We start from the raw sequence: 21025 nt of genomic DNA, 5'->3' as shown, positions 1-21025 counted from the left end.
GAGTACGCTTGAGGAGAATCGCCCAAAATGTCCTTCGGCGGGCAGACGCCGACCATCATCGTCCTGAAAGAGGGTATGTCACAGGCAGAAAGCGCAGAATGTACAACAGAGGACTGACAGTTTCCAGGAACGGACCAATCCCAAGGACGAGGACAGATTATCTCCAACATCAACGCATGTCTGGCAGTACAGTCGACCATCAAGAGCACATTGGGTCCATATGGCGGTGATCTGTTGCTGGTCGACGAGAATGGCAAGCAGACAATCACGAACGACGGCGCAACAGTCATGAAACTCCTCGATATCGTCCACCCAGCCGCACGAGTACTCACCGATATTGCGCGATCACAGGATGCCGAAGTGGGAGACGGAACCACTTCAGTGGTGGTTTTGGCTGGTGAGATCTTGAAAGAAATCAAAGAGCACGTGGAGCAGGGCGTCAGCAGTCAGGTCATCATCAAGGGTCTGCGAAGAGCGGGCACTATGGCTGTGAACAAGGTCAAGGAGATTGCGGTGAGCACAACAGAGGGCAACCAGCGTGAAACACTGCGAAAGCTGGCGAGGACGGCGATGAGCAGTAAACTCATTTACCGCAACGAGCAATTTTTCACCAAGAGTGAGTGTCGGGCAGAACATTCGGCGCAGTGGACATACTGACATGGTGATAGTGGTTGTGGATGCCGTGTTATCTCTGGACCAGGATGATCTGAACGAGAAGCTCATTGGCGTGAAGAAGATCACAGGCGGTGCGCTCCAAGATTCGCTGTTCGTGAACGGAGTAGCTTTCAAGAAGACCTTCTCATACGCCGGTTTCGAGCAACAACCCAAATCTTTCAAGGACCCGAAGATAGTCTGCTTGAACGTCGAACTGGAGTTGAAGAGTGAAAAGGACAATGCCGAAGTCCGTGTGGAGCAGGTCTCAGAATATCAGGCGATTGTGGATGCAGAATGGAAGATCATTTACGACAAGATGGAGGCACTTTACAACACAGGCGCCAAGGTTGTCCTTTCAAAACTCCCGATCGGAGATCTGGCAACACAATACTTCGCTGATCGAGATGTCTTCTGCGCTGGCCGCGTATCATCCGACGACCTCGAGCGTGTCTGCCAAGCGACTGGCGCTTCGGTACAATCAACATGTTCAGATATCCAGCCACACCATCTCGGAACCTGCGAAACATTCGAGGAGCGACAAATTGGAGGCGAACGCTACAACTTCTTCGAGGGCTGCCCTGGTGCCAAGACTTGCACACTGGTACTCCGTGGAGGCGCAGAGCAATTTATTGCAGAAGTCGAGCGCAGTTTGCACGACGCCATCATGATTGTCAAGCGTGCGATCAAGAACCAGACTATCGTGGCGGGTGGCGGTGCCTGCGAGATGGAGATCTCAGCATACCTACACAGCTTCGCGGACAAGAACGTGCCGCACAAGCAGCAAAGCATTATCAAATCCTTCGCAAAGGCACTCGAGGTCATTCCTCGGCAACTGTGCGATAATGCCGGTTTCGATGCGACGGACATCCTCAACCGCCTACGTGTTGAGCACAGGAAGGGCAACACATGGGCAGGCGTGGACTTCGATAACGAAGGCATCCGTGACAATCTGGAAGCATTCGTGTGGGAGCCTGCATTGGTCAAGATCAATGCTATTCAGGCTGCCATTGAAGCCAGTTGCTTGATCTTGAGTGTGGACGAAACTATCAAGAACCAGGAATCTCAGCAACCGCAGGCACCGACGAGAGGGCTGCCTCCCGGCGCCGCACAGAGAGCGATGAGAGGAAGAGGACGTGGCATGCCTAGACGGTAGAGAAATCATCGATGAGCAGCTCCTGATGTGACACGCAATAGAGAGCATGATGTCGACACGGAATGTATGTGTGAATGCATGATGCTATGCAGGCAAAAGCTGTAGACGATGAATGCGCAACAAGGAGTTGTGCTCAGCTCGCACAGAGCAGCCACCAAAGATGGGCCCTTCGCACGACCGCGTAACCATCGAAGTCACCGCATAAACTATGGCCAGGGGTGCATGCGCTTGCAAAGAACAATCGTCAATGGCCGACAGTAGTCTAGATCAAATACAGCTGAAAGACACGCTCATCGCGCGGAGCCACCATGGAGAATAATCGTTGTCCTCATTCATTTATTGCTCTACTTCTTTAATTCATTATCTTCATCTCTAGTAAGCGTACCTCAGCACTCTCTCATCCCCATCCATTCTGATCTTGCGATTCATTCTCATTAACCAGAACTTCATCACCCATGCGCTTCCAGCACAGACAATACTGAAGCCCGCGCTTGAGATCATCGCTGGACGGAAAGCCGGAGCATCGCTCGAAGGCCACAAATAAGGCGTCCATACGAAAGCCACGTTGGAAATCGTTGAGACGAGAGCTAGTGCTGAAGCCTTTTTCTCGACAGTCTGCCCGCAGGTGGAAGCGGTCCAGGCGTAGATTATGCTGTTGGCGCAGTAGGTTCCTATGCAGAAGAGGACTGGAGCGGAAGGTCAGTATCTGGGAAGCTGAATGGGAAGGAAGGAGAAAGGAGAACTTACTCATGGAGAAGTATCGTGCTCCAGTGTTGAGTGTGACGGTTCCAATGATGAAGCCCACGACTGCGATGCCTTTGGCGATGGTAAGATGCCAAGTTCGTTCATTGAAACGGCCGGAACTGGCAGCCCAGAAGATGGAGATTACGCCGGCCAGGAAATATGGTGGTGTTACGAGTGCGCTGCGTATGTGGTCAGCACTGTTTCCATCATGATTTAGCACTTTATGAAGACTCACAGCGTAACCTTCTGATCCTCGAAGCCCAAAGTCTCTACGACAGTAGGCAAGAAGTTCTTGAATCCGTTCGCGGCAAGGTGCATATGCTGCATGAAAACGAATAGCCAGACGCGAGGATCTTTCATGGCAACGAGCAGGCCTTGGATACTTCCAGTCGATGAAGAAGCGTGTACTGTGTCGCGGGTGACGCGGTTATGTGCTAGTTGCTTTTCTTCTTCTGTGAGCCACCAGGTATCGAGTGGCTGATTGGGCAAGACGAAAGCGGAGGCGACTGCGACGACGAAGGTCAAGGCTCCTTGGATGCTGCGGGTGATGAGTTAGTGTTTGCTTGAAGAGAATCCTGTGTTGGGTTGCGTGCGTACATGAAGAGCCATTGCCAGCCAGAAACTCCGGCCATTCCATGCATATCGAAGACTCCGATGGCAATGAGACCAGCAGAGCACATGGCGAACATGTTGGCTGAGTAGAGGATGGAGATCCTTGTTGCGATCTCTTTTCTTGTGTAAAAGATACCGAGCAACCAAATTGCTCCTGGGTAAAATGGTGCCTCAACCTGTTTGCAATCCGTCAGCGGACATCGTAGTCGTATCGGGTGTCTCTGCAGCTTACAATTCCGAGAAGGAAGCGTGTAACGAGACTGTGCACATGTTAGTTGAATATCGACTCCAATGATCCCAACTTGCCCAACATACAGCGAAGTATAGCTATTCGCCAGCGCAGTGAGAGCACTGACGATCGCCCACAAGGCCATCGCACCCGCCATATACCATGAAGGGCGGACTCTCGTGATAAGCATATTGCTTGGCACTTGCGCAACAATGTACCCGACGAATAGAATGCTGACGCACGTCAGGTACTGCGTGCTGGTGATGTTGGTATCCTCCTCTAAGGTGTTGAGCTTCGCTAATGTGATGGCATTGCGATCGAGGTAGTTGAGCCAGTACATCAACCAGAGCATGGGCATTATCCAAAGATCCAGCTTTCTCACAAGTTTGATCTCTCGCGGGTCGGTCTTTGCCGCTGCACCGCTGTAGTCGAGTTTTGCGACTGGGTGAAGCTTTTCTCCGGTCTCTGGGTCTTGGACATATTCGGTCATGACGACCTCGTCGTTCTTGGATTTCTCCATACTGCCTATGATATTGAGAGTAGTCGAGAAAGGAAGAGTACGAAAAGGGAACGCAAACCCGCAGAGGAGGCGATCAGTGACCTACCATTTATACTTATCATCTCAGCCGAAGATGATCTTCGATACCTGTGCATATGGGGACCTCAAGCCAGGTCTGCCGTGCTCGCAAGGCAAACTTGCCACGAAGGACTCAACCCCGCCTATACCAAGGCTCTAAAGCAGAAGCTGCAAACCAAGCACGTTCTTGCCACGCGCATTGGCGTGTCTTTTCTCCGCGATTACCCCAGAAATTGCTGTGGATACCAAGATGCCAATACTGTCCGCCAGCCTCTAGGAGTGGCGATTTCTTCTTGCTTTGTAGATCTCTTTCCCATATCGTGTAGGTGAGTCGACTATCGGACCCGTATTGCTGCCGGGTGAATGTTTTCTCTCCACCAAAACGCTGGCGGGACGCGTACAGACTGGCTTGATCTTTCATGCATACTTTGCAGCCGCTTTTGAGCCGGCGAAGCAATGTGATATAGTGCATGCAGATGCTCCGGGGCCGTTGATCTTCCAGCTGCTCGTCGGGCGATAAGACGCACGTGAACTCGCTATGCTGCGAGAGAAGTCCTTCGCGACTCCTATTCACCAGATTGGGTCAAGCTGTCGTGGCCGTGAAGTCCGCGATTCCAGCTTGAAGAGTCCACTATCGTAGTGAACGCGCCGCTCTGATGGTGCAAGACTTCGCGTAGATCGCTCTCATGAGCGCCTCGGACCGTAGTGGGCATGATAACGCGACATTCATCATGTAGTCGTCAGGACTTGTGCATGCTTGCACCCGCGGCAGATTGTCATCAGAAGTCGAGTGTACGTGTATGTGGAGGTGACACGGTTGTAGAGCTGGCAGACGGGATGCCGAATCGGCCGGTTAGTCAGCAACGCGTTCCTGCCAGTCCCTCAGCATTCACCTCAAGAACTTCAACAACTCCCACCTCAACACATCTCAACAACGGCGGTTCAAATACCATCCAGCATTCAAGAACGCGGATTCGCAGTCGCCACAAGATGAGATTTCCGGAGTCGACATCCGATGCGTTCACCGTCCGCAGCATCATCGTCCAGACGCGCCAGTAAGGGAATCATCAACACTCAACGGAGCACAAGACCCGCACGACTATGCTTCTCGGCCGTCGTCCCATGCAGCCGGTAAATCGTCGGGACTCTTTTGTGGGTCTTCATATTGTTTGAGATTTAATGTATGGTAGCCAATCAAAGCACGCTATCCGATGTTCAAACATCGTCACTCTCGATAGCTCAGCTGGAAGAGCGCAAGACTGTAATGGACAAACCTGTCATCTTGAGGCCCGCGGTTCGATCCCGCGTCGGGAGACACTTCTTTTGCTCGTCGTCGTCGTCTTTGGCGACCTGGTTGCCCACGTTGTGGGAAGCTTCATTTTTTTGGGCCCAAGCACCTATCTATATCCGGGCCTTGTATCCTACCACAGTAGCATTGTGACGAGGGCAACGACACAATAGTTTCGTTCTGGCTAAGTTCGTAATTATGTTTACTTTTCGGATCGATTCAATTGTGCTATTCTTGGCCGAAGGATTCAATCGCCACCCCCCACCGTACAAACATGGCGCACGCGCTCTTGCTCGCGTTTTTCACGCGACCTGAAGGACTGGGAATGATTGCCGAAGACTGAGATGCATTTGAAGCGACTTCTGATCGCGTTGCCGATTCTTGTCTCAGCCGAAGTCCATCGACTAACCCAAGCTACGTTCGCGCCACTCATCGAGCAGCATGACACGGTGCTTGTAAATTGCAAGTGCTATCCATCAATACAACAGAAAGCTATACACTGACTGATCACAGTCGGCGTACCATGGTGTGGGCATTGCAAACTCCTTGAGCCACACTATGAAATAGCTGCCGCGTTTCTCGCGGACCACAATGTTGTCCTGGCCAAGGTCGACTGCACAACCAGGCTATTCGAACAAGTCGATCTATGCCACGACATCAAGGTGTACCCGACCTTGCGACTCTATCATGGTACCACAAAATCATTTGAGCCTTATGAAGGTCAGAGGAAATCATCTGATGAGTACGAGAGCGCTATCGTGCACCTGATTGAATGTTAGCTGACCTGACACAGCATCATCTCTGCAATGACCAACGGCGCGTTTCCAACCTCGTCTAGCCGATTTGCCGCGGATACGGAGATTTACAAGGAGAGACCTGCAATTTATGATACGCCTCTGGACCTTCCACCAGATTCCACTGCTCCTAATGCCATTCTCACCGCAGAAGACTCTCTGTCTGCTCTTGTCAAGGTCGCAGTTCCCGGCCTTCCCATACCTCTTTCATCCTCCGCAGACTCGAGCTATTCAAGCTCACTTCTCCTCAACTTCTCCGTGTCGGATAATGGCAAGCATCTTCTTCTCAATGGCGAATTGCTAGCCCTCCGAGTACCCGATCCATCTCGACCTCGCCTCATTTCTGCTCCTCAAGTACCTCTGACCTCCAACATCACCGAGCAGGAAGACGAGACTTCCACAAACTATGTCGAGCTCGACTACGAATTCTGGGCGAACAATCGCGATGACCCAAACATCATTTACTATAACTACTATCCCAAAATCTACTTGAACCTTATCGGAGCTAGAGCATCCGAACCAAAGAACGCCTTCCATGACATACTTCTCGACTCTCTGGACCAGAAGTATGTGGAGATTCAACTCCATGATCCTGAAGCAAGATCGTCTGGTGACCCGAACGTCTCTTACAAGATTGTAAATGTCAAGTTACTAGATCGCGCCGCGGACTACGTTCCTCCTTATCCTAATAGCAAGTCTTGCAGTCGCTGGTCATGGCGATGCGCAGATTATGGAGATCCGCCTTGGTATCGCTATATTTGGCGCCAGAATTTTGATGAGTATGGGAGAATAGGAAGTATGCGCTGGAATGTGCTGATGCGGTGGAAGAGGATCAAAGGAATGGTGTGGAATTTGCCGTGGACGATTCAAGCGATCTGCGTTCTGGCAGTTGGCTACAAAGTTCACTCGATTTGGTGGAGCAAAGGCAGGCGACAACTCTTGCTGCCTCTGTGGCAGACCAAGGAGGCGCAAGCCAAGGAGTGTGTGAAGTGAAGTGGTGGTAATTCCGGCGGAACGCTCTTTGCACTGCCGATTGTTTGCGACTGCCCGATCTTGGGGCACCACACATGGCGACAATCCCCGTGCTTCAGGGACTGTCTTTGGACCCGGCACGACATGTTCGAAAACTCTGCTCGTCGTCCACAAGGCGCCTATCGCGAAACGCAAGGTTTGAGCAATTCATCATCATGACATTTCGTAAACTACAGAATTTTGCTCCTACAGCGAAAGATTAGCGCAGCTGAATGCTGGCTTTGTTCCTCCCGTATAATCAGCAATGATCGCCTTCACCGCGGCATAAAGACCCGGACCGAGCAAGAACAAGCCGCAAATCATGACCACAACGTGCACGACAGACATGACCGATCGAGTAGGGGTGCTGAACAGCTTGCCCTTGTACAGCTGCCAGTACGCGACCGCAAAGAAGATGAATCCGAAGAAGGAATCGAATGCCGCGCCAAGTAGAGACAGGAAGTCTCCCATGGAAGGAATGACCTCTGCGAAGACGAATGCCACGACCCAGATGGCGACCATGACCGCCACCCAGGTACCCCAGCCGACGATTGTGTTGCTGTGCGCATGACGAGACGTCCCCATGATGCGACCAAAGGCGAACTTGGCCGTGACGTTCGCGTAAATAACACCGATGATTAGTGTAGGAACGATAACAAATGCGAAGGAACCCTTCTTGAACACATCTGTGCCCAGGGATCCGAAAGCTGGCGCGGTCGCGTATTGTCCGAGGTAGTGGAAGCCGATGGCTGGCGGAATAATGAAGAGGATACCAGAAATACCAGCAAGGACGGTCAGCGCCTTGGGGAAATCTTGCGGCTTCTCCATCTCGGCGATGAAGGTAGGGAACAGGATCTGCGGCACCCAGAGGAAGGTAATGTTGAGCATGCAGCACGTCAGCAATTCATCTCTCCAAGTACAGTGCACGGCGTATACTCACACAGCATTCATGCAATCCACCCATGTCGTTCCTTCCCTCGGGAACGCATAAGTCTTCACCTCGCCCAATTTCGGATACGCCCCTCCATATCCCGCTCCAGGATGATCTTCAATTCCAGCAAAGACCAAGAACAACAAGATCGCGATACCCATAGCTGCAGCGGAGAACATCGACATGAAGCTCACATGCTTCAGCGTCCTGGGCAAAGATAACACAATCCCCATCACCATCGCAATGACACTAAACAGCACAGTGCAAAGCGAATGATCAGAGAGTGTGTTCAACACCTTGGCTCCGGTCAACACATGGAAACCGATGAGAAGGATGTTGTTGGCCAGCAGCATGAAAGCCGTAAACCCATAAGCGACATTCGACTTCCCGAAAGCATAATACCCAAAATCGCAAATATCGCGAATCTGCGGATTCTTCATGATGAATTTATGCATCGTGAGGGATGTGATGTAGAACAGAACACCGGAGATGATCATGGTCAGAAGGCCAGGAAGCCAACCGAGGACGGATAAGGACCAGGATTGTGCCATGATGGCGAGACAGACTTGGTCACCGGCGAGGAGCCAGGCGGCTTTTTGCCAGGACATGGTGCGGAGTTTGATGGCATGTTGGTGGTCTTCGGTGACGAGGGCTGTGATGAGTTCTTTGTTGATTGAGGAGCTGCTGTCTCCGTCGTCGCTGGAAGGAGTTTGGTCGCCGGGAATGTGAGTGTGGGTGACGACGGGTTCGAGTTTTGCGTCGGCTTCGACATCGTAGTGCCAGGTTTGGGATGCCATCTTTGCTTCTCTGGTTTGAGAATACCAAGATTGTGATACGGATAGCAATATGGACCAGCTTTTTCTCTAGGACATAAGTGGAGTTCACGACGAAGTGTCGAAGACTATATAGAACCGAACATTTCTGACCTCAAAAATATACTTCTGAGGTCGCATTCACATGGTTCGCAGAATAAGGCGTGATCAATCCAGACCTGGTCGACGGGCTTGATAGTGCGCCCCAGCAAGATCGGAGCCGCCGTTGTAAGAAAGCATCGTTCAGCCTTGCCGCAATCTTCAGCCAGTCTGCGAGGAGGGAAATACAAACGAGGTTTATGCATGCCAGGTTCCACGTGGAAGAGAACCAATTGTGTGATCAAGCCTAGGCTGATCTTGGGTAAGCGCGGGAAGCTTGGGAGAGCTTTTCGACGCCTGGCGTGAGCTCGGTTCCAGGGCTTGATTCAGAGAAGCCTGGGCCATGTTCTGTGCATGTGGCGCTTGTGTGAATTGCGTGGCCGCGGGTCAGCTTTTGGAGACATTTGGATGGCATTCGTCGACCTCGTCGGGTATTTGCACAGAATCTGCTTCGTTCAGAACAGGTCGCTCACGCGCTGTCTCTGTCCGCCATGCCCTCCTTCCTCCATATCTTGTCAACAACACTCAATAGATCGCCCATCTGAAATGGCTTCGTTACCACAGCGTCCATTCCAGCATCAAGAGCTTGCGTTTGTTGCTCGCCTCTTGCATTTGCTGTTATAGCCACGATCGGCATATGCCGTGCGATCTCCCCACGCAACTCCATGCTTCGAATTCGTTTCGTGCAGTCCAGGCCACCCATGACTGGCATTTCGATATCCATGAGCACAACGTCCAGCTCAACGCCGTCGTTGCGACAGTATTTGGAGCGACGGATGTGCTCCAGGGCTTCGCCACCATGATTGGAGACATGTACGACATAGCCGGCTTTCCTCAGCTGCCGGAACATGACTTTTTGATTGACGAGCTATGTCAAAGAGATCTCTGTCAGCGTTACTCGCAATGAAAGGGCGGATGCGCACACTCACGTTATCTTCAACCAGAAGGATATGTGTAGGATGTTCAGCGTGACTCTGCGGGACATAGCTTTTCCGTCGAACGGGTTGGCCAACCTGCTGACTCTCGTCATCCTGATCCGCTTCTTCAAGCGTAGACTTCGGTGCATTGCATTTGCGCGTCTTAATGTAGAACTCGAATGTTGAGCCTTGTCCGTGTTGCGAATGAACTCCGATCTGGCCACCCTGAAGTCTTGCTAGCTCGCGAGAAATGAAGAGACCGAGCCCGGAACCGCCATATTCGATATGAGTCTTGTGACTACTTTGCTGAAAGCGTAGGAAGATGCGCTCCAGCTCGTCTGGTTTCATGCCACAGCCGGTGTCCGAGACCGCAATAAGAAGGTAGACACTGTCGTCTAGTTGATTCTCCTCTTCAGTCGCGGAAGGCGCATTTGGCTGATTCAGATAGTGGATGCCTGCCACCGAGCTTTTAGGCCGTGTATCGCTCGCTGCAAGTGTTACAGTGATGTTCCGCTCTGGCGCGTTCTTGGTAAACCGTATGGCATTCGTAACGAGATTGATCAAAATTTGCAGCAGTCTGCTAGGATCAAGCATAACCCATTCGATGCCCAGGTCTCGATAGGTCTTGTCGATCACACAACTTAGCTGTGTATCAGCGACTTGAACCTCTGCTTCAAAAAGCCGCAGTGACTGCGCAATTAGGTCTACCGGTTTCGTTTCGCAAGGCGTGATGACGAGCAAGTTTGAATCCAGCTTGCTCAAGGTGAGGATGTCGTCGATGATTCGTTTCTGATGTTGTATGCATGTCGTGATGATCTCTGTGTTCTCGATCTGCGTCTGTATCGTTTCCTTGTCTATCGTGATTGTTTCTGTCGTGTCTTTCAATGTCGTGTTCTTGAGTAAGTCTTCCAAAGTCCCTTGTATTGAGCTTGCGCACAGGCTGGTCGCAGAAAGAGGATTGCGGATTTCGTGACCGACGAAGTCCTAATGCAAGATTGAGTCAGTATCGATCGCACCTTCCGCTAAATGATGAATCTTTCGGGCCTTCCATATCCATTTTTCTTTCTCTCAGCTGACTGGCTTGGGCCGGGGCAAGTCTGCGGAATAGAGAACTGTCTGAGATACGATCTCCTTCCGATGACTCTGGATCATAGCGCCCTGGGCACTACTGTCGGCCCAAGCTGTGCCCCAACTCAAACGCAGGGTCGAGTAAGGGAACGACTTACCATGAAGTGTTCTTGCTGCCTCTTCAGCTCAATTGCCTCATCCAGCCGTTTCGCAAGGAATGCCTCCAACAGCTTCTGCCTTGAGATGTCAATTAGTGTCCCCTGTATACACTGAACGGTCCCATCATCCGACTTGACGCAGAAAGCAGCAGAGAGGAACCACGTCTCGCCTTCTATTGTTTCTCCACTCAAGGCGTCGCCTGCAACATATTTCCGATTGAGCCTCACTTCGAAACGCACGGACTCTCCGGCCATCAGTTGATTGATTTTCTGTTGATGCATGACTTTGTCGTCGATATGGATGTAGTCCTCCCATATATAGGGATACATTTCGTGAGGAGCAACACCGAGCAACTCATAGTATGAGTCGTTGGCGTATACTATCTCCCCCGATGGACTCAATTCGTACATAGCCATAGGCATGTGAGCAGCGATGGACCGGAAACGTCGCTCATTATCTCGGGCTTGCTGCTCAGTCAGAGCAAGTTTCTCTGACAGCAAGATCCGGTCCAATGCTGCCAGCTCTGCTTGCATGTTTGCTTTCCTAGCATCCTCTTCCGATTGCCGGACTGCCGACAGTGTGCTTACGAGCTGCCGCGCGAGCAGACGAACGAACTGTTTGTAGTTGAGGTCATAATGCCGTCGACTGCTGATTCCAAGGATGAGAAAGCCAACTCCATCGCCTTCCTGAGCTCTGCCAAGTGGTATTAGCATCGCCGAGGTGCATTGATCGCCATATGCACGACTTTTGGCGGCGGGATACATGTGCGAGTCCGGCAGAATCGTGATAACTTGGGGCTGACCTGTTAAGACGGCGTCTTTGAAAGAAGGGGTGATATGTTGCACCGCCCACTCGGTGTTGATCTGGCTTGGAAAGACTTCACTAATGGCGGAAATCCCAAGCGTGCCCTCTAGACTCCAGTGGCGTGTAGGCAAGAGCGAGCTTGCTTCCATGAGCCCACTCGAGCTTGATACTGATGGGGCGCGCGAGCTGTGCGCCTGTCCTCGTGGTACGGCGGAGTAAAGTGCCACGAAAGGAGCTTCTTCGCGATTGACCTCCAATCCGTCAATAATGGCAGGCCAGAATTCGTGAAGGCCCTTTGCATCGGCGGTCTGCCTCTCAAGCTTCAGGAGAGTTGCCATCTGCCGCTCCTCGTGAACGCGTTCGGTCAAGTCCAGTACGTTGTTGTAAAAGCCTAAGATGCCTGTCCCGCCGACAACAGGTAACATGGACCAAGAGCCGTACATTTCTTCGGCGAAGCCGCGCCTGTTCAGGAAGAAAACCTCACGATCACCTCTGCTCGACTGCCCAGTCGCTTCAGCCTTGGCGAAAGCATCTGAGAGCTCTCGATGACCCTCTGGCCAGACTTGGTCCGCAGTCTTTCCCAAGGCCCACGGATGCCTCTCGGCCAGGACCGACTGATAGGGCTCATTGTAGATTAATGTCTTACTGGGGCCCCAATACAGCGCAGCAGCTCTCGGATCGACCAGCAGGAAATTCACACTCCGTCGAAGTTGTGCAGACCATGTTGACATAGGTCCCAACTCGGTTGACGACCAGTCCAGGGAACGCAAGGTTGCCACATGACTAGAAACAACTTGCCTGGGCCTCAGAGATGCTGCTGTCAGGTCAAACGGACCAATCTCGGCGCGATCATAATGTAGCTCCGCATCTTCTGCAGACTCGTCCGTGGACTCCCGCTTGTGCTTGAGACTTCTCGTGTGACGCTTAAGAGGCGTTTCGTAAGCCGCTTTCAGCACGCTCAGCCGCTTCTGGAGAGTCGCTTGCAGCCAGTCCCTGTCGCGAAGTTTGAGAATAGAAAAGATGTCGTCCAGCGTCGACGCGTCCTGCTCTGGCCACATGGCATGCGCGACATCTAGATAGTCAGTGGTATAGGTAGTGGAAAAGATACACACATGTCTCCATTCTGAGTGGCTGTACGGTTGTCCTACGTAGCTGCTGCCGATCTATCCGCCAAGGAGCTCCAGACCGTCTGAGGCTCTACTTGACTGCAAACGGGGAGAACTCTAATGACGTGAGTGGAAAAGCGTGCCGCGGCGCCATCGTGGGCCGCTAGAGTCGTCTTCGACTGCCTGCGAAGATACGGCCATCAGGTCTGGAATATATGTGCGAGCCTTGATGGACAGACCGTGCAACTTATCAGTATGGTGTTGAGGAATTGGAGAGCTTGATGAGGAGAGAAGTAGAGACGCGAAGAACAAAGGCCGACATCATCTTGCTCGGCGCGTCGGCGCCGGATCGCCGAAGCGACGCGACGCGAGTGGGCCACACTTGAACATTTGTCAAGAATAATGAATCCGCCACGAGACTTACCGTTGCAAAGCAGAATAGCAACGAGAAATTCATTGATAGTTTTCGATACCTTGGCTCATGTAACTCCGAAGTTTTCTGCGATTGTCGTATCTCTGCCTCATGCAACACATCTAAGGGCATTCAGTCTGCCCCAGGGTAACAACCGGAAACTCGAGGTCGAATGCAGATGTCTCAGAAGCATGTTGATCCCAGGGTAGTTGGCCTCGCTCTGTTTCTCGAGTATAGTAATTAAAGTAGCCAAGCTTGCAGTGGTGCCCGAGCATCGAATCAGAAAAGTAAAGCTTGCGTGAATCCAGGAAGTGATTATGATGCGTAGCGCACGATGAGACTCTGAGGCGACTTCATAGTCAAGGAAGGCAGCCTTATTAGAGTACTACATCTCGTAGGCGGGCCAGATGTGAGCCGCCTTACCAAGGAATGGATTTAAACTGATTGATAGTTGAAGCAGAGCATTCGCTTAGCATTGCTGGTGCCGGTGAATGCACGGGATCCCACTTGACTTGTATCTTGGAGGCACTGCGCTCGCGTCTGAGCTAGAAGCAGTCACAGCTTAGCATAGGTTCGGTAAGGTGGTGACTGAAGATGAGGTGCAAGAGGGGAGAGGAGAACGGATGCATCTTCACAAGATCGGCCGGTGTTGTCGGCCTCGGAACAAGGAAGCAGCTCCTCGCGTGCTTTCGCGCCAGCATCCGCACCGCGGGAGAAACTGCTCGCATGATGTCGTACATTATTCCTCCACCACCACCCACTCTTGGATAACTTGATCGCCAGACGCAGCGACAGTAACATCTTGCGCATACCAATTGTAGATTGGAACGAGGCCGCTGCCTCACGAAAGCCAGCTGCATGGCGACCTATTCACAATACCTTCCCGATGCGCGCCGAATACGATCTTTCTTCTTGCGAATGCCTCTGGCGACGAGAGGCTTTTTGCTGGTCATCATAATATTCTACCTTGTACACTTGCGCATGCAAGGTGCTTTGGACTTTTGGGGCGCTCTCATACCGAAGGAGATCAACATCAAGTCATGTAAGACACTTCACCCAAAACCAGCCCTCTTACCACTTCTCGTCACGCGCCCATTCCTCAATGCCTTGCTGACAGTATCTTTCTCTCTACAAACAGTATATCGCCTCAACACCTTCCCTCTCATCCACAAATCCTTCTTCCACCTCCTCCTGAACCTCATCACGCTTCTCCCACTCCTCGAACGCTTCGAAGCCGAACACGGCACCATCACGACCTTCATCCTCTTCACCGGTCCCTTCGGCCTGATTCCAGGTCTCATCTACACCTTTCTCGAACGCTTCATCTTCAACCTCAACACGGGAATCGTCGGATCCTCCATCTGGGTCTTCCTCCTCCTCGCCAACGAATCAATAAAACTCTACAAATCCAACCCCGAATTCGTCATTTCAGGTTTCGGTATCCCAACCTGGGTAACACCACTTTTCGCGTTACTGTTGGTATGGTTTTTGGTTCCGGGGACAAGTCTACTGGGACATTTGTGTGGTGCAGCAGTAGGATATCTATGGGGATTGGGCTGGATACGGTTTTTGGCACCGCCTGATAAGATTTTGAGATGGGTGGAGGGGAAGTTGAATTTGCTGGGGAGGTTGCCGCATTATGTGAGTGTGGATCAGAAGACGTATGGGAGGTATGGAGTTTTGCCGAGTACGGCGGGGAGTAATGGAGGGCCGGTGGGGAGTACGCAGAGGTTAGGGCCGTAGAGGAGGTGTGTAATGAATGTGTTGCTGCGTGAGACCGTATCATACTGGTACGAGAGGGCGGAGACTGGGGCAGTTCAGGTGACGCCCATCCACATTGCGAGATGTCCCAATTGCACAGGCCGCTACACACATGGACAGCGTGGAATCGAACGACGTGGGCACCGAGCTTCTATCGCGACTCTGGAAGTTTGCAGGCGACGGGTACATAATTCACAAGGAGGCGTTCATTTGATTGCCAACACGCCAGCCCTCACAGCTGTTTGACCGCGATGCTGGCAGGGTGTCTCAAGTTGCGGTGAAGCACAAAAGAAGGGCGGAAGAAAGGCGCCAGAAGAGCGGCGCGAGAGGAGGACAAGCGCTGGCACGCAGGATCGACAAGCCACGCACGTTGTAACGAAGAGTCGAAGATGGTTCATGTACGAGCGTTTGCTCGCCAGCAAACCAGTAATAGAGAATCACTATAATGAACAGTATTACAAGCACCGCATGCTCAGTTGCAAGCAACGTGGGATCCATGCGAAGATGTCTGTCTGCCGTACAAGAATCGTAGCCCGACACGTACGACATCGTGTTGCTATGCGAACAGCAGCCAGCGCATATTCTCATGACCGCGTGTCGATGGTGAAACGGCGCTGGCAATCAAGGTTGCCGTGCCTGGCAGCGCGGCAAGCGGCGTTCGCAGAGCCGCATGACGTCGGCGCGTTGCCCCGTTGACGGCAGCGAGAGTAAACAGCGGAGGCTGGGGCGCTTCCAGCCACGTCCAACCTCGATGATTTCGCTGCAGCACCACTTTGCGCCGCAGGGGACGTCGAGACAGCACGAAGGGGGATCTCGCAGAGGGAATTCAGCACTGCTGCAGCTAAGCTTACTCTTCTCCATTCCACACCTCCAGACAAAGCCATTGTTGCTCGCGCACAAGTTGACCATCGCCCCAGCGCATACCACATCCCGAACTATTACCACCACTACCTCCTCCACCACCTCGCGCCTTCCCATCTTGTCCGAGACATTTGGACGCACCGACATCCTACACACTCGCTCTCGACACAAACGCATCCCACCGACATCTTAGCCACTGCGACAAAGCACTCGTTCGGCGGTTGCATTCCACACCTTCCCAACTCCACGGCCTCTGGGCCGCTGGAGCTCATCGAACAAAGACACCACCCAGACAGCTGGTAGACCGTCTCTACCGACGCCATGGCGAACGTACGATTCGCCGTCGGCATCCAGCGGCTGATACCCTTCCTGGGATACCATCATGTCTTGATGATATTGATCGCAATCGCTATTGTGCTCTTATGTGAGTCGCAAGCACCAGAATATTCTCAACGATCATGGATACAAATACTGACGTGACACGATAGCACTTCTCCTCGCAGGCTGTTCATCATCATCGCCCGCAATCCCCAGCATCTTTCTCATCACATTCTACTACGAATCTTACACGCCGACATACGATCCCACACAAGTCAACCCCGCCGTGACAAACGCCATTGCGAATCTGGTTGGCGATGCAGGACTAGAAGTTCGAGTGGGATACTTTGGAATTTGCGTCAACCAAGACTCAGGCGACAGCTACCTGTGTTCGAACAATGCGACACTCCTGGCCGAACAAGTCTCGATCGATCAAGATCCGTTGAATTTGATCTGGGTCGCGAACACGTTCAAGAATAGCGTGGTGTTTCCATACTTACTGTGAGTACACCCCAGCCCTTAAATCCGATCAGCGAAAATGTGCTGTTACTAACGCAACACCCAGCATCATCGCCATCGTCCTCGCCTTCATCACCTTCCTCCTCCTCGCTACGTTCCCCGGCTGGCACGAAGAACACGACGCCCGCACAGGCTCCGACATCGACATCAAACCCTTCCCCTCCCGACCCGTCTCCCAAGTCGCCCTCGCCCTCATCTTCATCGCTTCCATTTTCGTGCTCGTCAGCGTCCTATGGCAACACACAGCCTCCGTCGCAGCAGCACAAGTCGCTCAAGATTTCGGAAATGGTTCTGTAAGAAGTGGTGTGGGGACGAGTGCGATGGTTTTGGGTTGGTTTGGATTTGCGTTGCTGATTATCGTGACGATTGGATTGCTCGTTATGATTTTGAGTATTCATTTGTTGGATAAGTTGACGGATGAGTGATGATGATAGGAAAGAGAACAGATGGGTATGGATATGGATATGGATATGAGAGATGAAAGAATGAGGATGAGGATGATAATGAGGGAAGAATGACAGTCTTGTCGAGGTCCAAGCGATAGCTCGACTGTGAGCTCATCCTTGGAAAGGCCTGGCCTCTTCAGCGGACCTCGACAGACAGCTTCTTGTACAAGACGGGAACTTTCTCACTTGGCGGATCGGAACGGTCTCGAAAGACTGAGCCTTCCGCCAACGAGGTTGAGAAGACTGCATTTGTTCGGTTTTTGCTTTTTTGCTTGTTTCTGCTGTTTGGATCAGCGGCATTTTGGATGACCGAGGACTGCTGGTCATCAATGAGGGCGTTTCTGGTATATGGAACATGATCATTGAAAGGGTAAAGGAAGTTCAAAGGCTTCAATAGCTTTATTTCGTCTGCACGACAGCGAACTGGAAGCAAGCAGAGGACTTGTGTAAATACATGATTCGGAAGAGAAAAGATGCAGTTCTGGGGATGGAGGGAAAGGAGACTGGGGATAGAATGTATGCAACGGCGATGATGAAAAATGAAAAGTTGCAAAGCATCGCAGTTTCAATGTTCAATGTTGTCTCAATTGGTTTTGATATACGTCGTCTTTCGTATTTGCCTCTTTGCTCCCCATGTGCTTCAGTAGAGGACTGAATTATTGTATCCCATGTGCCTCGTTGCCGCCCTTGTGCTTCAGTAAGAACTGAATGTTGATTTCCCTGTGCCTCGCTTTGCCTCCTTGCATAGTTCTGCTCTTAATGTGCAGACACCTAGCAGGAAGTTCCTACTCGGTCCTTTCACTCGCGTCTTCATACAGGTTGGCTGGATCATAAGCTTTTTCCCGATTGTTCTCTCTCACTTTGTCTTTCTTGCACGGAGGTGCCATGCTATGTGCAGTGCTTTGCGACTGTGAAGTTTCCAGGTCGCAGTGGCGCGGATACATCGAACGACATCGATGCTGGGCATGTTTTTGGTCGGCTGTCCGCAGTGATGACCCGTAGAAGGGGAATGGCCATAAGTTTGGCATGCTTTCGGCCCCCAGTAGGAGGAATCAATGACTCAGTCTCCATTGTTTCACGTCCCTCGTTCTCTAACCTCCTCGCTGGAGCAGACTTCTTGATCTTTCAGTAGCCGGCTAGCTCTCTCGTCCCTCAATGCTTGATGTTCACTGACGGTCCCACCCATCGCGGCCTCGCGCTGCCGCATGAAGAAATCAATTCGGTCCCGTCTGTTCGACAAACCTTTCACCTCTTTCCTCACTTGTCGCAGATTCTTCGATGCTCGATCATGCACCAGATCTCGAGACTCCACAATATAATTCCCATTCTCTTGTGCTCTCTGCACATTTAAGCTGCTACCCATGATCGCCAGCGCAATCACCACAGCCAGGAAGTAGGAATTCTTCATGTACACAGGCGCCTTTTTCGTGGGATTTGACTTGTTATCGTGATATCTCTCCCAATCTTCCCAAGTAGCATTTTGCCACACAGGATCTGATGGGTCATGCCAGCTCTGACTGAAAGGTCCAGCCGGATGGAAAGGTGAAGGTTGTGCCCAGGTATCTCGATTTCCAACTTCTGCTTTCCCGTTCCAGCCAGCTCCAAATCGGTCGTATGCGCTGCGTTTGACAGGATCTGAAAGAATCGTATGTGCAGCTACGATCAACCGGTATCGCTCCATTTTTGCTGCGTTTGAGACTTCATTGTTGCCCCTTGTGCTTCCAACACTATGAACTTGTAGATCTGGATGGTACAGCTTGACGAGCTTGTAGTATCCTGCTTTGGAGTACTTCGCATCATGCTTCATGTCAAAGATCTGGTATGGCGTTGGATGTTTCTGGCCTTTCGGCGCGTCCGGCCATTTGTGTTCCCATTGTCGCCCTTCTGGCTGTTCTCCGATATCTCTTGCATCACCGGCCAGCGTGGCATACCCGCCCACGCGACATGTTGCTGGTCGTGTGCCTGCTCGTTGGCCTCGAGACGATGACGTCGACGATATTGAGATGGACGGAAGGCTATGGGCGGTCGCGAGGAGAGCACTGCAGCTACGGGTTGTCAAGACCATTGAGATATGTACAGCAGCTCATGGTAGGAGCATGAGCCGTGTGAAAAGAGTAAGAATACAGTATGAGTGAGGTAGAGGTAAGTCATGGGCAATGCGCACGTTTGAGATGGTTCGAGATGCGATATCGCTTATCTCGGACAGACGGTCCGAGGCGCGAGATCTCTTGGCGACATGTTATTTCCACGAAACGCGACGCGACGCGACTGCAATCGACATGGACAACCACAACACGAGTTGAAGTCCACAAAGACGCATTGCCGATGCGCCTCTATTTAGACCACCATTGAAGCATCAGGTCTTCTCATTGATGCTTGCTGACACGAGGCTAACGAAGCTGATCACAGACATATGAGAAAGATGCCCTTCGACCGGGAGAACGGACTAGTCTACACCGAGAGGGTCATGAAGGCGAATGGCCATAGAAGATGCTTCTATGATAAGCACCACATGCCTTCACTCGAATTACCCAAACATCCAGATCGTGGTGCCAGGTCGCTAGTCGACATGGCGAAAGGAACACTCTTCCGAAACACGGACATGCTCGACGCTAGCTCTTTGCAAGGTCTGACACAAGGAGTAATCGAACAACTATGGAGATGGGCGAACGATTGCAATGCAGTATCCCTTCATGTCTGGCAAGTTTTCGCACGCACCAATCGTTTGATGGTGCACGACATGAAAAAACGCCGCATCCCGTGTATGAGGCCAGCATGTCTTGCATCAATTGCAAATGATGCCAACATGGCTTGGCTCGTTCGTCTTACGATCAAGGATTTGGCCATCGACATGGACGATGCCATCTCGATAAGGAAAATACCGAACCTTCAAACGTTCTACATTCGAGGATCAGGTGCTAGACAGGAAGGCGTCTCTGACCGAATCTTGCGGGCCTGGGCGTCTGCAGCGAAGGATTTAGGAGCGATGTCCAAGCTCGAGCTGATGTTCCTTGGCGCACAATGGGACCTCACTCCGCACTCTCTGCAGTACCTGAGCCATTTCCCTGCTCTACAGGTGTTCACTGTGTTTAGATGTGGAGGATACTGGGAGGAAGCTATTCGCAAAGGACAAGGCGTAGCAGGCTGGAGTCTCTGCAATCCGTGAGTACCAGTTCGACTTCTCTTCCAGCCCTTCGCGAAATGCGTTTGGTCGAATTGATTCAACAAGGCTTCCTTGCGAAGACAGTCGTGTTCAACTGAGCTGATCGATTGTAGCAATCCTGTACAGCAGCTGATCAGAAGTAACACCCGTGCTGGGTGCGACCTCGCGACCATATGGGCAGAGTTCGCCAAGAATTTCATAGCCAATGCCAAAGGCATTGCTTCAAGCAACAAGCCGGTGCTGCAATTGATCGGCTCCTATAACCCTCGCAATGGGCGCAAGAAACCCCGACATAGAGACTGGAAAGACCCGATTTTCTCGTTCCAGCGAGACACAAAGTTTCAAGCTGTGGCACCTGAAGCGACTGCACAGCCTGTGGCGAAGCGGCGGAAGCTCAATAACAACGTAGGAGCCGCGAACTATGAGCTGATGACTGGCAATGTTTGACAACAGCACAAAGCGACCCTGAGAATTCCTCACCCGAGCTTTTGGGCATCTCACATACAACGGCATTAGTGGTTGCGGTACGTATCTGCGGCAAGGTCCAACGAGCGCCAGACATTGGACTAACTACTCCTGCCAGCGCA

General features: G+C 51.8%; 9 protein-coding genes and 1 non-coding gene across 10 annotated transcripts; 6 read left to right on the top strand and 4 right to left on the bottom strand.

Annotated features, from left to right (window-relative positions):
* Positions 1-27: 27 nt before the first annotated feature.
* On the top strand, positions 28-1807 carry CCT7 (T-complex protein 1 subunit eta; the record flags this gene model as incomplete). The annotated part of the gene is made up of 3 exons (XM_023602407.2): positions 28-73; positions 128-616; positions 669-1807. 3 exons carry the CDS (start codon positions 28-30, stop codon positions 1805-1807), a joined length of 1674 nt encoding a protein of 557 aa, XP_023451423.1.
* Positions 1808-2179: 372 nt separating this feature from the next.
* RHO25_010691 (uncharacterized protein) lies at positions 2180-3912 on the bottom strand (the record flags this gene model as incomplete). Its single annotated transcript, XM_023602408.1, has 6 exons — positions 2180-2493; positions 2555-2730; positions 2787-3089; positions 3149-3339; positions 3396-3423; positions 3479-3912. The coding sequence occupies 6 exons, from the start codon at positions 3910-3912 to the stop codon at positions 2180-2182; spliced, it is 1446 nt and encodes a 481-aa protein (XP_023451416.1).
* A 1285-nt stretch (positions 3913-5197) lies between these two features.
* RHO25_010690 lies at positions 5198-5284 on the top strand. Its single transcript has one exon. It is a non-coding gene; the product is annotated as a tRNA-Tyr (tRNA).
* A 317-nt stretch (positions 5285-5601) lies between these two features.
* Positions 5602-7044, top strand: RHO25_010689 (uncharacterized protein; the record flags this gene model as incomplete). Its single annotated transcript, XM_023602409.2, has 3 exons — positions 5602-5719; positions 5771-5999; positions 6051-7044. The coding sequence occupies 3 exons, from the start codon at positions 5602-5604 to the stop codon at positions 7042-7044; spliced, it is 1341 nt and encodes a 446-aa protein (XP_023451417.1).
* A 225-nt stretch (positions 7045-7269) lies between these two features.
* RHO25_010688 (uncharacterized protein) lies at positions 7270-8790 on the bottom strand (the record flags this gene model as incomplete). Its single annotated transcript, XM_023602410.1, has 2 exons — positions 7270-7917; positions 8062-8790. The coding sequence occupies 2 exons, from the start codon at positions 8788-8790 to the stop codon at positions 7270-7272; spliced, it is 1377 nt and encodes a 458-aa protein (XP_023450908.1).
* A 583-nt stretch (positions 8791-9373) lies between these two features.
* On the bottom strand, positions 9374-12910 carry RHO25_010687 (uncharacterized protein; the record flags this gene model as incomplete). The annotated part of the gene is made up of 3 exons (XM_023602411.2): positions 9374-9772; positions 9834-10805; positions 11048-12910. The coding sequence occupies 3 exons, from the start codon at positions 12908-12910 to the stop codon at positions 9374-9376; spliced, it is 3234 nt and encodes a 1077-aa protein (XP_023450907.1).
* A 1378-nt stretch (positions 12911-14288) lies between these two features.
* RHO25_010686 (uncharacterized protein) lies at positions 14289-15113 on the top strand (the record flags this gene model as incomplete). Its single annotated transcript, XM_023602412.2, has 2 exons — positions 14289-14412; positions 14509-15113. The coding sequence occupies 2 exons, from the start codon at positions 14289-14291 to the stop codon at positions 15111-15113; spliced, it is 729 nt and encodes a 242-aa protein (XP_023450910.2).
* A 1200-nt stretch (positions 15114-16313) lies between these two features.
* Positions 16314-17254, top strand: RHO25_010685 (uncharacterized protein; the record flags this gene model as incomplete). Its single annotated transcript, XM_023602413.2, has 3 exons — positions 16314-16416; positions 16481-16811; positions 16876-17254. The coding sequence occupies 3 exons, from the start codon at positions 16314-16316 to the stop codon at positions 17252-17254; spliced, it is 813 nt and encodes a 270-aa protein (XP_023450909.1).
* A 1096-nt stretch (positions 17255-18350) lies between these two features.
* Positions 18351-19082, bottom strand: RHO25_010684 (uncharacterized protein; the record flags this gene model as incomplete). The annotated part of the gene is made up of 1 exon (XM_023602414.2): positions 18351-19082. The coding sequence occupies one exon, from the start codon at positions 19080-19082 to the stop codon at positions 18351-18353; it is 732 nt and encodes a 243-aa protein (XP_023450904.2).
* A 615-nt stretch (positions 19083-19697) lies between these two features.
* Positions 19698-20885, top strand: RHO25_010683 (uncharacterized protein; the record flags this gene model as incomplete). Its single annotated transcript, XM_023602415.2, has 2 exons — positions 19698-20437; positions 20552-20885. The coding sequence occupies 2 exons, from the start codon at positions 19698-19700 to the stop codon at positions 20883-20885; spliced, it is 1074 nt and encodes a 357-aa protein (XP_023450903.2).
* Between the last annotated feature and the right edge of the window lie 140 nt (positions 20886-21025).

The sequence above is a fragment of the Cercospora beticola genome, chromosome 7 (assembly GCF_033473495.1).
Source record: "Cercospora beticola chromosome 7, complete sequence".
Classification (NCBI taxonomy): domain Eukaryota; kingdom Fungi; phylum Ascomycota; class Dothideomycetes; order Mycosphaerellales; family Mycosphaerellaceae; genus Cercospora; species Cercospora beticola.
Note: the sequence above shows the minus strand (reverse complement) of the source record. Positions and strands in the feature narration are given on the sequence as shown.